Source organism: Tenrec ecaudatus, chromosome 16, assembly GCF_050624435.1.
Source record: "Tenrec ecaudatus isolate mTenEca1 chromosome 16, mTenEca1.hap1, whole genome shotgun sequence".
NCBI lineage: Eukaryota > Metazoa > Chordata > Mammalia > Afrosoricida > Tenrecidae > Tenrec > Tenrec ecaudatus.
Window position 1 is genome coordinate 84,130,178 of NC_134545.1, and position 13,915 is coordinate 84,144,092.

General features: G+C 51.4%; 1 protein-coding gene across 1 annotated transcript in view; it reads left to right on the plus strand.

The window, feature by feature from the left end:
- Positions 1–13,915, plus strand: part of ENTPD7 (ectonucleoside triphosphate diphosphohydrolase 7) — a 40,439-nt gene that overhangs the window by 10,357 nt on the left and 16,167 nt on the right. Inside the window, exons 4-5 of the mRNA XM_075535103.1 lie at positions 9,412–9,617; positions 9,857–10,007. Coding sequence (XP_075391218.1) covers positions 9,412–9,617; positions 9,857–10,007 — 357 coding nt within the window. The remainder of the gene's footprint in view (positions 1–9,411; positions 9,618–9,856; positions 10,008–13,915) is intronic.

Below are 13,915 nucleotides of genomic sequence, written 5' to 3' on the forward strand. Positions count from 1 at the left end.
CAGGGAGCAGTGCTGCCCTGTCCTGCCGGCCACTGGGAGTCCGAATGGGCGGGCTGGCTGGCAGTTGGTTGTGACTGTCTGCCTTCACTGGAGAAGAGAATTTTTTGTGACAAATTACCCTTCTAAAGAGTCTCTTGCACAGCTCTGGAAATGCCTGTGCCTACATGCTTCATGGCCACCCGGGGACGGCTATGACCGAGAGATTCTGGGCCAGCAGTCACTCACGACTGGTCTTAGGCCTTTCCGTTCTGCTTAAAGCAAGCCGAAAATGCTTTGGTGGAGATCAAAAATGGTCAACTTGGGGATAGGAGGATGAACTGAAGAGTTCTTATGATGTGGAGCATGTCTGTTGGTGAAATGGACGGGATTTCGTTTCTTCACTTTGTTTTTGTTGGGGGCCATTGAGTTGATGCTGAATCGGCAAGCCCATGTGTTGGGGTCAAACTGCCGCCTGAGGATTCTTGACTGTCACCTTTATGGAAGTAGATGCAAGTAGAGGGCTCTTTCTCTTGGAGCTGCCGAGTGGCCTTGAACTGCCAGATTTTCAGTTAGCAACCAAGCATTTAACTGTGCCACCACGAAACCGTCGTGACTGTTTCTATTCACTTCTTTGACTTTAGCTTGGTTCACAAGCACAGCTATGAATGACGCTTGCGCCCGAGCGCTCCGATGAATCTCGGATGTAGGCAGCGATCGCGCCGGGCTTGCGCCGCTGTCACCCGCCAGGCACGGCTGTTTCAGTGAGTCTGAGCACTGAGCAGCATTGGAGAGTGTGATGAGGACATGGAAGCCCCACATCGTCGATGGGGGCCGCTCTGATTGAGTTTGGGCCGATCTCCGAGTTCTGTTTGAACTCCAGAGTGTTATCATTAGTGTTGATTTTGCCAGTTGGAGCCGTTGGGTTAGTTATATCTGTCGTGCTGTAAATGGTACAGGATCACGGCAGCACCAAGACACGGTCTTCTAATTCTACCTTGAGTGATGTGTAAGCGGGCCACCTTATTCCCATGGACACAGACGGATCATGTTTTTCCAGCAGAGAGAGGGGGAGTAGGTGTGATGGGGAGCCCAGGCCTCCTCTGGGAAGGCGGATGTGAGGGATACCCAAAGCTTTGGGGCCCTTTCTCTTGGGCGTTAGGTCCTGTTTGGGGATTGGCTTAGCATGGTATCAGCAAAGCAGGTTGAGTGTAGCTACCAAATAATTGTCATGGAAAATAAGGGGACTGGTCATTAGGGAAGCGTTTGTTCCCCCCCCCCCCCCCAATTTTGAGAAGGAAAGTCAAGGTCTTCTCCATCCTTCAGTGAGATTCCTGAGAACCACATTATCTACAGGGTGCTGGAGCAGGAGGACCTCTGGAGCTTGCCCATCTCACTGCACCCCAAAAGAGGAATCAGGAACTGTCCCAGGCACGACTGAAAAAGTCACCCGGGTCCTGCTTGCTCACCCTGGCCCTGGAGGGCCCGACACTGAGTGGTAAACTAAACCGGTTGGGCGTAAATTCTGGCTCTGAACTCGCTTGAGCGTGTTTCTGAATCTCTCAGTGCTTGTCCCCGCGCGTGACACATGCGAGGAGCTTGGCGCTTCCTGCTCAGGATGTCGTAAGTCCTCGTGATATGCAAAATAAGCTATGCAAAGCAGTCGGTCATGGGAAGCACCCCGGGAGCACTGGCTGGGATGGTGATCATCCTTTGGGAAGCTCTGTCTCACTCCCTAATGCTTGCTATCAGGATTTCAGGGGTGGGCAGTGCTGTGGAAAGGTAGGGAGAATGAGTGACTTCCAGGGGGGGGTCTCCCCTCCCACCAGAAACATTTTCGATTCTGTTGACATTTTAATTTGAAAGAAGCGGCTATAGCCATGACTATGGGACAACCTTTGATCTTGTCTGACTCCGTTTTCTCGACGAGGAAGGGAAAGAGCCAAGATGATCCGGGACTTGGGGCTCCAGATGCCAGATTTAGCACATACACGTCTCGGAGGTCCAGTTTAATTTGAAGGATACATGAGCAGCAGTTCATGTTCTTTGTGTCAGGCTGTGCCATGGGTTGCACGGGGCATCCTTGAATACCTGTAGTTCATGTGTAACTAAGCCTCCTGTGTTTGGTCCGGCAACACGACCCCGGGTCACATGACAAGAAGCTCCAGAGTTTGAGCTAGGACTCCGGCCTCTCGAACCAGCTCAGGAGCATTTGCCACCAGTTTCACTGGGCCAGGTTTCAGTAGCCATAGTCTGTGTGTTCTCAGTCCCTGCTTCCAATGTCTAAGGCGAACACACACACACACACACACACACACACACACACACACACACACACTCACTCCAGCTGTGATCAAGCTGACTTTGACTCAGTCCTGTGGGTCTGTCTCAAAGTAGGACTGAACTCCACAGAATTTCAATGATGCAATCTTCCCGAGTAGATCACCATACCTTTCTTCCGAGGAACCTCTGGGTAGATTTGAACTGCAAACTATTCATTTAGTAGATGAGTGTTTAACTGTTGGGGCTGTGCAGGGACTCCGAGTGCGCCCTGTGCAGCCAGTGTTAGCCGTGGAGTCCCTGCTGAGGCCCATCTTGCCCTCAGGACCGTTTACAGCTGGCCGCAGCCTTAGGGGCCTAGACAAAGCAAGACCCTCAGATGGTTGTAAAGGGAAGAAGCCTGATTGGGTCAGAAGAGGTCAGATTCTAGAAAGAAGAAATGCTACTCCTTCCCAGAGAGGAAAATGTTCTTCCATTTCTCCGTTACATGCAAGATAAAGGGGAGAAAAAATAAAAGCAAAACCCAGGGGCTTCCTGCTGCCTGCAGCAGTTGATCAAAGGCTCATCTGGGACATGTAACCGACTCGCCATCTGGTGCTATCCTCCTCTCTGGTTAATACCCGCAGTGGCATTTTTCTGCTTCTAAAAGCAGGGAAAGCAAAGTTGAGTTGATCCCAATGAGAGCTGCCAAGTTGCCTATCTGGGCTGGAACCAGAGCGGGTGACAGAATACTTTGGAACGCCCTGGGCAGTGTTCAGGGAGACCAGCGGGCTATGACGGCATCAAGACATGTTACTGAGGGTTGCAAAGGGGAAGGTTGGTGGTTCCAGCCCAGCCAGGGGAGAGAGGCTTAGAGCTTAAAGGGAGCGGTGGCGTCACTCAGCATGATGATGTTTCAAATCCAAGGGAAGAGGTGGGTGGAGTCAGCGTTGAGTAGAGGCCTTGTGAGAACTGGGAAGCGGTCTCAAAGGGGAAGGAATGGGGAGTTCGAAGCCTGTGAATGGCGTGGAGAAGGAGTTTGCTTCACCATGGGGGCCCTCAAAGCCACGCATCAAGGGCGCCCGGAGACTGGTCCATCGGAACATGTGAACCCGATCTGACTTCATTACAGAAGCGAAGGAGAGGGACAACTGCCACTGCCTCAGCACAAACGGAGATCAAGGCGCCCGAGTGAACGAGCCGTCCTCTAGTGGTCACCGCCACGTATCGCCATGGGGGGACCGCCGGGGCGGGGTTTCCTTGGTAATGTTCCTTGTGAACAAAGACTGAAGTGCGGTGATAGAATCCAGGCAAAGCCCAGCTGCCAGTGCCATCAAACACCGTTTTGCTTGAAAGAAAGGCCTTTCACACAAACTATGGTGTTCAGGGGCTGGTAGTGTATGGACATTTTTTGGGGGGATATGAATGAGACCAGCCTGCCATTTCAAGCAAACCAGCACGCAGTCCTCCTAGCCAAGGATTAAATTGGGAGCTTTCGAGGAACCATTGGACATCGGGGAAACTTGTCGCTCCCACTGTACTTGGGTGTTGTTGTTGGGAGGTGCCATGAAGTCAAGGGCAACTCACAGCGACCTGACGTTCAACAGGATGAGACCCCTCCCAGTCCTGCGCCAGCCTTACAACCACTGCTGTTTGAGGCCATTGTTGGATCCGTTGTGTCAGTTCATCTCATTGCAGGCCGTCTTCTTTATGCCTCACCCACAAGCTCACCACGCATGACGTCCTTCTCCGTTGACCGGTATCTCCTGAGAACAATGGCCAATGTATGTGAGACCACGTCTCACCAGCCTCACTTCTCAGGAACAGTCTAGGCATACTTCTTACTAACATTCTAGGCATACTTCTTAGTAAGATAGATTGGTTCATTCTGCTGGGAGTTTGGTTAACTTCTCAATATTGGAAACTTTTTTGGTAAGATTGGTAGTGATATTGTTGAATGTGGTTGTTGTTTTTCATATCGTGGAATGAAATACATTGATGTTAAGAGGATTGTACAATTCGGAGAGTCAGTCTTTTCCAGTATGTATAGATGATGTCTCAGTATATTTCACGGACAGGTGTCACTCAAAATGCTAGATCGACCAAAGGATTTCAGTGTAACAATCTGAATAGCGCCTTGAGTGTTAGATTCCACATGCAGCCAGTCCACTGGCCACATTGTGGTGGACTAGTCAGGAAGAAGATTCACAATGATCTGGAAAGGCCATTGAAATGCTCTTCCTTTCTCCAACTACATATGAGTATGAAATTGGAATTTCATTGTACATTTCAGTCAAAGCAACTTATCTTAATAGATTGCGTGCAGTCAGTCACAGGTACTTTTTCAAACATTGAAAAGGTTTGCAAACTTCAACAACCGTGCCAGTCTTCTCACCGATTCATTTTGCTTTAGAAAACGCGGTGAGTTTTTGTAAACATATATTACTGTAGCGTGCAAGAAGTCTCTTGCTACAGCTAAAGGAATTCACATCGAAAACATGTTTATTTTCTATTTCTAAATATAGGTTGCTACAACCCACTGTCAACAAAAAGTCTTTGGACACGATCACTTCTTTTTTGTAAATAACTTTTTTCTTGTGAATTGAGTGATGGTTCACAGAGGAACCATTCAGCCACATTTTTGTTTCATGTCGTTGTTCGTGATGTAGCATCACTTCCTCCCTGTATTTCCCGTTTCCATTCTTCTCTCCTCACCCTTTGAACTTTGCTTTTGTGAGCTCCAGTGGCTGATTATTCTCAGGTGCGGGTACCACTCTAGTGTTCTTGCTCCCCCTGGGACTTGTCTGGCTGGAACCTGAGCTAAGGAGTCAAGTTCATTTTGAACCCCAAAGAATGGCTAAGGAAGGGCCATAGCCATAGGGGTCCACCAATCTGTGTCATACCAGGAAGCCAGTCTCTTTTCTGATTTTGAGTTTTGTTCCATAGTCTCTACCCTGTCTATCCAAGATCCTCTAGTGGGCCCCCTTTCCGAGTACTTGGTAGTGGTATTGACGCCTTCATTTTAAAGACAACCCAAGAATCCTGAGGCTCAGAGCCATTGCTGTAAATCAGTGAACAGAAGATGGGACCAGAATCTTGTCAGACATGCAGTGGGTGGTTTTCAGAGAAGGGAAGGGGGGAAAATCTGTGAAGTGTGTGAAGTAGACAGGTTGCTGGGATTGGTAATGCAAAGCTGCACCGGGCTGGGCAGATTAGCTTGCCTGGTTCTTTTTCACTGTGGCCCCTTGCCAGCCCAGCAAGACTGCTGTAGCTTCAACCCAGGCTTCTGCCCAGCTTCCCTGTGAAAGCAGAGAGCTGGTAGGCATTTACTGGTAGGCAGGGAGCCTGGGCCAGGCCAGCCATGTGATTAGGGTGGAAAAATATGTGATAAGAGCAGATCTGTAGGATTGTCAACTTTCTCAAGGGAACAGATTTCTGCCACCTGCTCGCTTTCCCCGGAGCCCTGGGGACGTCGTGTGAGGCTGTGTTCGAGGCTGGGTTGTCTAGAGAAACGAAACCAGTGACCCTCATACAGGAATAAGAATGAACTGTCCATCCAGAAGGCATCGCAGCGTGGTCCATCCCTGGCCCGTGGGTCCGATGCTTGCTGGAGCCCCCGCTTAGACTCACGTCACTGCAGGTTGAGAGGCTCAGAAAGGTGAAGTGGGGATGCAGGGACCTCACAGGCTCTGGGGTGGTTGATGGGAAGACGGCAAGGCAACAGCTCTCAGGGGTGGGTGACCCACATGGGGCCCCTGGAGGCAGACACCGAGCCCCAACAAGGAGGAAGGGGACATTACCAGGGCCTCTCTTATACGGAAGGCCACACCTCGCAGGGGGCATCACTCCACCCCTACACGTGCACACAGGTGCAAAACTCAAATCGAAGCTCACTGCCATCGGATCCATGTGGACTCCCAGCGACCCTTTAAGACAGCATAGAACCCCCCACCCCCCCGGGGAGTCTCTGAGATAGTGACTCTGCGGGCGTAGGAAGCCCAGGATTTCTCCCGTGGAGTGGCTGCGGGTTTCACACTTGTGGTTTGCGGCCCAGGGTGTAACCTCCATGCCTCCAGGCTCCTCCACACACAGGTGCAAGTTGACAGAGGCTCCTTGGGAGTGGGATGAGGCTTCCTGCTCCCTGTAAAACCGTACAGCCTGGGAAACCCAGCGGGCCATTCTCCTCTGCCCTGTCAGGTGGGTCTGAGCCCAGCCTGACTCGATGGCAGTGAATGTGTGGGTCACGTCCCACCACCCCCTCCCATTGCCGATCCAGGAACGTTCTGCATTCCAACTCTGCCCTCTGCGGGAGTGGGGTACAGCAGCATCGTGACATTCTGAAGTGTGTGTGTGTGTTTAGAAAACAGAAATGTATTTTGCATTGTGGAATAGCAAAGGCCCAATCATCAGTGCTACTTAGGGAAACTTCAGAACTCGACGTGTGCTTTTTGACACGGAGCTATCAGGGTGCTTTTTTGGGGTCGGTGGTACGAGGGAGCTTGGTGGTCTGACTGGCCATGCGAAACCACCAGGGAGCGCAGGCTAGACTGCTGCCAGGGGTTGGCACACGGCCTGTTGTTTTGGTGGAAGGGAGAGTCGACATAACGCTTGTGAGACCTATGCTTCAGGGTCCCTCAGTTGCCTGGGCCCCGTTTGTATTAGTAGTTCTGGATCATTTTTCTTTTCAAAAGAGCCCCCCCCCCAACAAAAGGTGTAATACCAGACCTCAAGCTTCGTTTTGAGGGGTGCTGTGATCTCAAACCTCGCCATGGCACAGAGCTGGGCAGTGTCTGGTGCTGTTGCACACAGGGTTGACGGCCCGAGTCACTCAGCAGCCCCTGACAGCCGCAGTACTCAATGGAAGGCCTAGGGCACCTAGGAGTTTGCTCTAAAGGCAGCCGTGGGTACGTGGGTGGGTCTTAGGAGGAAGCTGTGGCTCCCAAGAACGTGGTGCAGCATTGCTTTCAGGAGGTTTATTTAGAGTATCATTAATGCATATTTAGTAGTACGCATTCAAATTTAAAAGAACTGAGGAATCAGTTTTATTCTGTCAACCATACGGTAAAGGAGCCCTGGCCGGATGGTGGGTTCAGTGTTGGATTTCTGACTGCAGGGTCAATGGTTCAAACCGACCGGCCGCTCTGTGGGAGAAAGAAGAGGCCATCTGCTCCTGTAAAGGTGGACTGTCTCAACACAGGGGAGCTCTGCCCTCCCTGTAAGGCCAGTGCGTCCGAGTGGAAGGGCGCTGGCTGTGGGTGTTTTTTGATTCCACACAGTACGTACTCCTGGACGCCGACCACGGGGGCTTTCCTTTTTTTTTTTTTTTGGTATAAGAAGCTAAAAAGTCATTCTCACTTGGTCTTGGTTCCCGCCCGCCTCCCCCCTCTTTTTGTTTTTGGTTCAGACGGATCCCTGAAGCATCTGCACTCGATCTTAGCCTCAAGGTCGAGAAGGGTTCCCTGAAGTATCTGAAGAGGACTTGGTGATGCTTGTACTTTTCAGACCCACAGCCTCCTGGGGACCGTCCTTTATTTATTTATTTTTAAAAATAGTTTTGTTAGGGGCTCATCCAACTCTATCACAATCCATACATGCATCAATTGTGTGAAGCACATCTGTACATTCATTGCCCTCATCATTCTCAAAACATTTGCTCTCCACCTAAGACCCTGGCATCAGCTCCTCATTTTTTCTCCTCCCTCCCCACTCCCCCCCTCCCTCATGAACCCTTGATAATTTATAAATTATTATTTTGTCATGTCTTACCCTGTCTGACGTCTCCCCTCACCCACTCTTCTGTTGTCCGTCCCCCAGGGAGGAGGCCACATGTAGATGCTTGTAATTGGTTCCCTTTCTACCCACCCTCCCTCCACCCTTCCGGTATCACCACTCTCATCACTGGTCCTGAAGGGATTACCTGTCCTGGATTCCCTGTGTTTCCAGTTCCCATCTGTACCAGTGTACACCCTCTGGTCTAGCCGGATTTGTAAGGTAGAATTGGTATCATGATAGTGGGGCGGGGGAGGAAGCAGGGGGACCGTCCTTTAGAGCCTCAGCACACAGAAACAGTTCCCCGGCCCTTAGTCCTCTTTTCTTTCGGAGCCTTTCAGCCCCTTTTCCCCCAAGAGACGTCTCCTGTCTTCTCTCCCGATAATGATGGCGAGCATGTCTAACAGCGGCTACCCCACAGCACCCCGCCAGCTGCTCTCCCCACCTTCTCTCTCCGCGGACAGGTAGTGTGTTGGGCTGAGTCGTCCAGAGAAACAAAACCAGTGGTATCGTGTCGGTATAAGAAAGAAATTCCTATCAAGAGAGCAGCCCACTCAACCACAGGGCGGGCGAGCAGCTCAGCCCGGCTCAGGTCTGTAGGTCAGATGCTGCACTGGAGACCCTTCCCAATTCACAGAGCCACTGGACCGGCAAGGCAGGAGAACGAAGCCTGAAATGGGAAGACCACAGGCTGGTGGAGTCAGAGTTGAGTGCATCCCAAGACAGGGCACGTGGCAGGCTTTGCACGTCCACATGGTGGCGACCGGCCTAAGCTCCAAGACACCAGGAGCAGGGTCCGGGCCAGCAGGCAGAAAAGCAGAAGGCGTGTGCTTTACAGGGTCTCTTTTGATAAATACCAAACAGGCCATGCGCCCCAGGAGCGTCATCAGGCTGTGGTTGGCACCTTCTAGAGGAGGACTTCCTACAAGCTACTGAAGCCAGGTTGACACAAAGCCTGTCACAGGTGGTATTGCTGCCCTTATTTTTCACGTGAGAAAAAGCCATAGTGAAGTCAAGTGACTTCTTCATTATTTTTGAAGTCGAGTAACTGGCTGATGGTCACACAACAAAGATGGTGATGGAGCCGGGACTGCAACTTTTAGTGTGTTTGGTGCCAAGCACTTTTTACTTGTTTCATCCTCTTGTTGTCGGCCGGTATCTTGTAAGGAGAATCAGAACCTTCCCCAAACAAACCACTAATGTTGTGGGAACCCAGCAACTTTTTAGTGCTTGTAAAAGGTTTGCTCACACCAGCCACTTCCAGGATTGGGGACTCTTTTAGGTCTCTAGTTTTTGTGACCCTAATATCGTGATCTAATTTCGTAGACAGGCGACGCCGGCGTTGCCTCACATGCGAGGGCATGTGATCAATACTGTGATAATGTCTTTTCTTTCTGCCTGATGTAGGTATTTGGCCCGAGTAGGCGATCTGGAAGCGACCGACACAGAAGATCCAGATCTGAATTTTGGGCTTGTTGTGGACTGTGGCAGCAGCGGCTCCCGGATTTTTGTGTATTTTTGGCCAAGACATAATGGGAATCCTCATGATTTGCTGGACATCAAGCAGATGAGAGACCGCAACAGCCAGCCAGTGGTGAAAAAAATCAAGCCAGGTACCAGTCAGAGCCTTGTTGATCACTCTGGGCACGAGAGAGGGGAGCAGAGGAGAGGGGGAAGGAAAGCCACAGTCTCCTTGAAAGTCTGGGTCGTGGGAGTCCTGTCTCATTTGTTGCTAGCGGGCCCTCCCACGAGTCCATATGTCTTTCGGGCCCTAAGGAAGACACGTATGGGGTCTGAATCTTCCGCATCTATGTGAACGCCTTTTGAAAGAAGGTGTTTTACGCTCCTTAAGGAATCTCCGCAATGGCGGACACTCCGGAACATGCCAGCGATTACCTTCGACCTCTGCTGAGTTTTGCTGCTGCTCATGTGCCGGTGAAGAAGCAGAAGGAGACCCCCCTTTACATCCTGTGCACAGCAGGCATGAGGCTGCTTCCCGAGAGGTGAGACAGACTGGCTCAGAGAGGCCCCGGACAAAGGACGACACGGGAGTTGAAAGGCCAACCCCACGCGTCTTCCTTTGTGGTTCCCTGGTGGGAAGCCGGGAGTGGGACCGCCACATGTGGTTGACAGGCGGGACCGCATGGCGCCTACCTGAGCCACGGAGCTCAGGTGTGGACCTGTAGCCGAGTGGCACACCAGTCATCCCTTCACGCCATTTGGCTCTCTGGAGCCGAGCTCTCTATGAGATGGCGGTCCGTTCACCCCAAGAGGACGCATAATTACAGGAGGGTAGCGCGAAGGTTGCCCGAGAGACTGAGCACTCAGCGGAGGGTAGGAGGGCTTTGATGGGAACGCCGTGCTCTCTGAAGCCTGGTCCGGGTGCCTGGAATCGCCGGCGAATCCCTCCCTTTGCTCCGTGCATAAGGCTAATACAAAGCTCTTTCTGCATTGCGGGGTTCCCAGGCTCGTTGGGCCTGTTGTTGGTAGTACCATCAAGTTGGTCCTCCCTCACTGTGACCCGAGGTACAGGAGAACGGCACCGCGTCCTCACGATATTAGTTTACCATCCCTTTTTCAGAAAAAAAAAAAATTACTCAGCACCCTTCCCCTCCCCTGCAGTGAAAAACTGGAGCCATCATCCAGGGTGGAGTGTGGGAATCCGCGTTCGCTGTTGCCTCCGTGGATTGTCCCCGGAGGCCTGTGGCACGGTGGCTAGGAGTTGGGCCGCAATCCACAAAGACCAGCAGTTTGCAACCACCGGCTGCTTTGAGGGAGAAAGCGGGGCTTTCTACTCCTGTGAAGAGATACAGTCTCGGGAACTCACAGGGCCCTTCTACCCATTGTTAGATTCGTATTCCGTGCCAGCAGGTCCCTGCTGCTCATTGCGACCCCCTGTGCGCTTCCGAGCAGGTCCCCGTCCACGAGTGACACACATTTTGTTGCGTAGCCCTGGTCCCGGTCCACACACGGCAGCGTCAGTCTTTCCACCTCCTCCCCGGGCCTCCTGCTTCCCTTCCTCCTCCTTTCTTGGCCTTTCTGAACCGTGCCCTTGGTGAAATGCGGCTGCCCGTTTGCTCGCCAGGGGCTGATGATGCTAAGGCAGCGGTTCTCAACCTGTGGGTCACGACCCTGTTGGGGATCGAATGACCCTTTCACAGGGGTCGCCTGATTCATCACGGTAGCAAAATGATAGTGATGAAGTAGCAACGAAAATAATATTATGGTTGGGGGGCTCACCACCACGAGGAACTGCATGAAAGGGTCGCGGCCTGAGCAAGGTGGGGAACCGCTGCTCTAAGGCGTGTGTCCCTGCTCAGCGTTCTTGTCCCCTCACAGACCTGTCTGTTGTTTGGATGAAAATTAAGCCCTGGGGCTGAGTTAAGGTCTAGACCGGACGGGTGGCTCAAGACTGTTTTCCAAGGGGTTCTACCAACACCTGTCTGACAGTGAGCTTGGTCTCAAAACGCCCACTCCTCCACCTGAGCCCCTGGCGTCAGCTCCTCATTTTCCCCTCCCTCCCTGCTCCCCCTCTGAACCCTTGATAATTTATAGATAATTATTATTTTATCATATCTTACACCATCCGACATCTTCCTCACCCGGTTCTCTGCTGTCCGTCCTCCAGGAAGGAGGTTACATGTAGACCTTGTCATCTGTTTCCCCTTTCTCCCTCACTCTCCCTCCACTTTCCCGATATCGCCACTCTCACCACTGTTCCTGAGGGGCTCATCTGTCCTGGAGTCCCCGTATTTCCAGTTCCTATCCATGCCAGTGTACATCTCTCGGTCCAGCCGGTTATTAAGGTAGAATTGGGATCATGATAGTAGGGGGGAGGAAGCATTCAAGAACTAGAAGAAAATTGTATGTTTCATCGTTGCTACACTGCACTCTGACTGGTTTGTCACCTCCCCACAGCCTTTCTGAAAGGGGATGTCCAATTTCCCCCAGATGGGCCCTGAGTCCCCACTCTGCACTTCCCCTCATTTACAATGCTATGAATTTTTTTTTTTTTTTGGTCTTTGATGCCTGATACCTGATCCCTTCGATGCCTTGTCATCTCACAGGCTGGTGTGCTTTTCCATGTGGGCTTTGTTGTTTTTCAGTTAGATGGCCCCTTGTTTATCTTCCAGCTATGGGACCCCAGATTCTATATATTTTGACAACTGGGCACCATCAGCTTTCTTCACTGCATTTGCCCATGCACCTGCTTTGTCTTCAGTGTTCGCGTCGGGGTAGGCTGGTGTGCTTCTTCCTTGTGGGCTTTGTTTCTTAGTTAGATGGCTGCCTGATGGTCTTCAAGCCTTTAAGACCCCTGATGCTATATCATTTGATAGCCGGGCACCATCAGCTTTGTTCCCAACTTTTGCTTATGCACCCACTTTGTCCTCAGTGTTCTAGTCGGGACAGGCCAGTGTGCTTCTTTCATGTGGGTTTTGTTGTCTCTCAGCTAGATGGCTGCTTGTTTATCTTCCGGTGTTTAAGACTTCAGATGCTATGTCTTTTGGTAGCTGGGCACTATCAGCTTTCTTCACCACATTTGCCTGTGCATCCATTGTCGTCAGCAATCGTGCCAGACAGGTGAACCTCGCAGACTGCCGAATTGTTAGAACAAAGTGTTCTTGTGTTGAGGGAGTACTTGAGCAGGGGCCCACTGTCCATCTGTTTCCTTAATACTAAACCTATAAATATATCTACATCTATTTCCCCCTCATCGTATATAAATATATTTACATCTTTATATTGTCTATATTTAAATATCTTTGACTACCCTTTGCCTCCTAGTTCTTTCCTCTGTTTCTTTGTACTTTCCTCTTTTCCCACTATCATATTCTGCCTTCATTTGGGTTTTAGGAATTCCTCTCGGTTACTTTGCCCTTGATCCAGCCCTGCCAGACCTTCAATACCCTCCTTGAGACTGATTTTGGATCACTTGTTATTCCCTTGTCCCTGAGCTTGTTAACACCCTCTTCCTTTCCCCTGCCCCCCCCCCTACCCCCAGGTCCCCCCGGAACTGTTATCCTGTTGTTCTCTCTTCTGGCTGTTTATTCCGCCTATCCCTTCCAGGTAGACTGCTATGTACCCTCACAAGACTGAGTACCGCAAAGCACCAACAGAAAGTAAAACAATAGCTACTACAGCAGCAACAACAACAATACACACACACACACAAACGTATGAATAGTTCAGGGTCTGTTTGTTGTCCTTCCCAGGTGCTTTTCAGACAAGTCTGATGGGGTGCCATGCCCTGGCACCGCCTCTATCCCTGGGGACTTCATTGCTCTGCTTCCCCCGCTACTCTGCTGCCTGCCCCCAGAGGCTGGCTTCGGCGTGGTGAGCTCATGGTGGGCACAGTTCCCACTGTGTGTCTCTAGTGTTGTCCCCAATGGTGCTCTGGGTCAATGAGGAGTGCTGTGTTCCAAGGTGGGACCGGCCCTGTGGTCGTCTCTGTGCATTGCTTTTCTGAGCAGGAACATTGTTCTCAGGGCTTGGTGAGCCAGGATGTGCATCACTCTTTCTTTTTTTCCCCTATGCCCCCTCGTTGGCTCCTGTGTGCTCTGACCAGACCAGTCCCCCTTCCCTTCTCCTTGAGCTGTAGCGTCAGTGCTGTCCTCTGAAGTGAATTCTTCTTGGGGGGAGGGTGGTACTGCACACTTAGTTGGTAATGGGGCCGGCCCCTCAGGCCTCTCTATCGGTTCCCTGCTTCATGTCAGTGTGTTGCGTTCTTGTCATGGAGCTCCGGGTTGAAGTCTTGTCTTTTTCCCCGTGGAAACACAATCAACACCCTCCTCCCCCTGTGTGGGTTCGTGCCCTGTTCCCGCGGCTACCCATACCTTTTTCCATCCTCCCTTTTAATAGGCTGCCATGTTTATCCCATATGTATCCCTGGGTTTAGTCTGGCCCCTGCCAT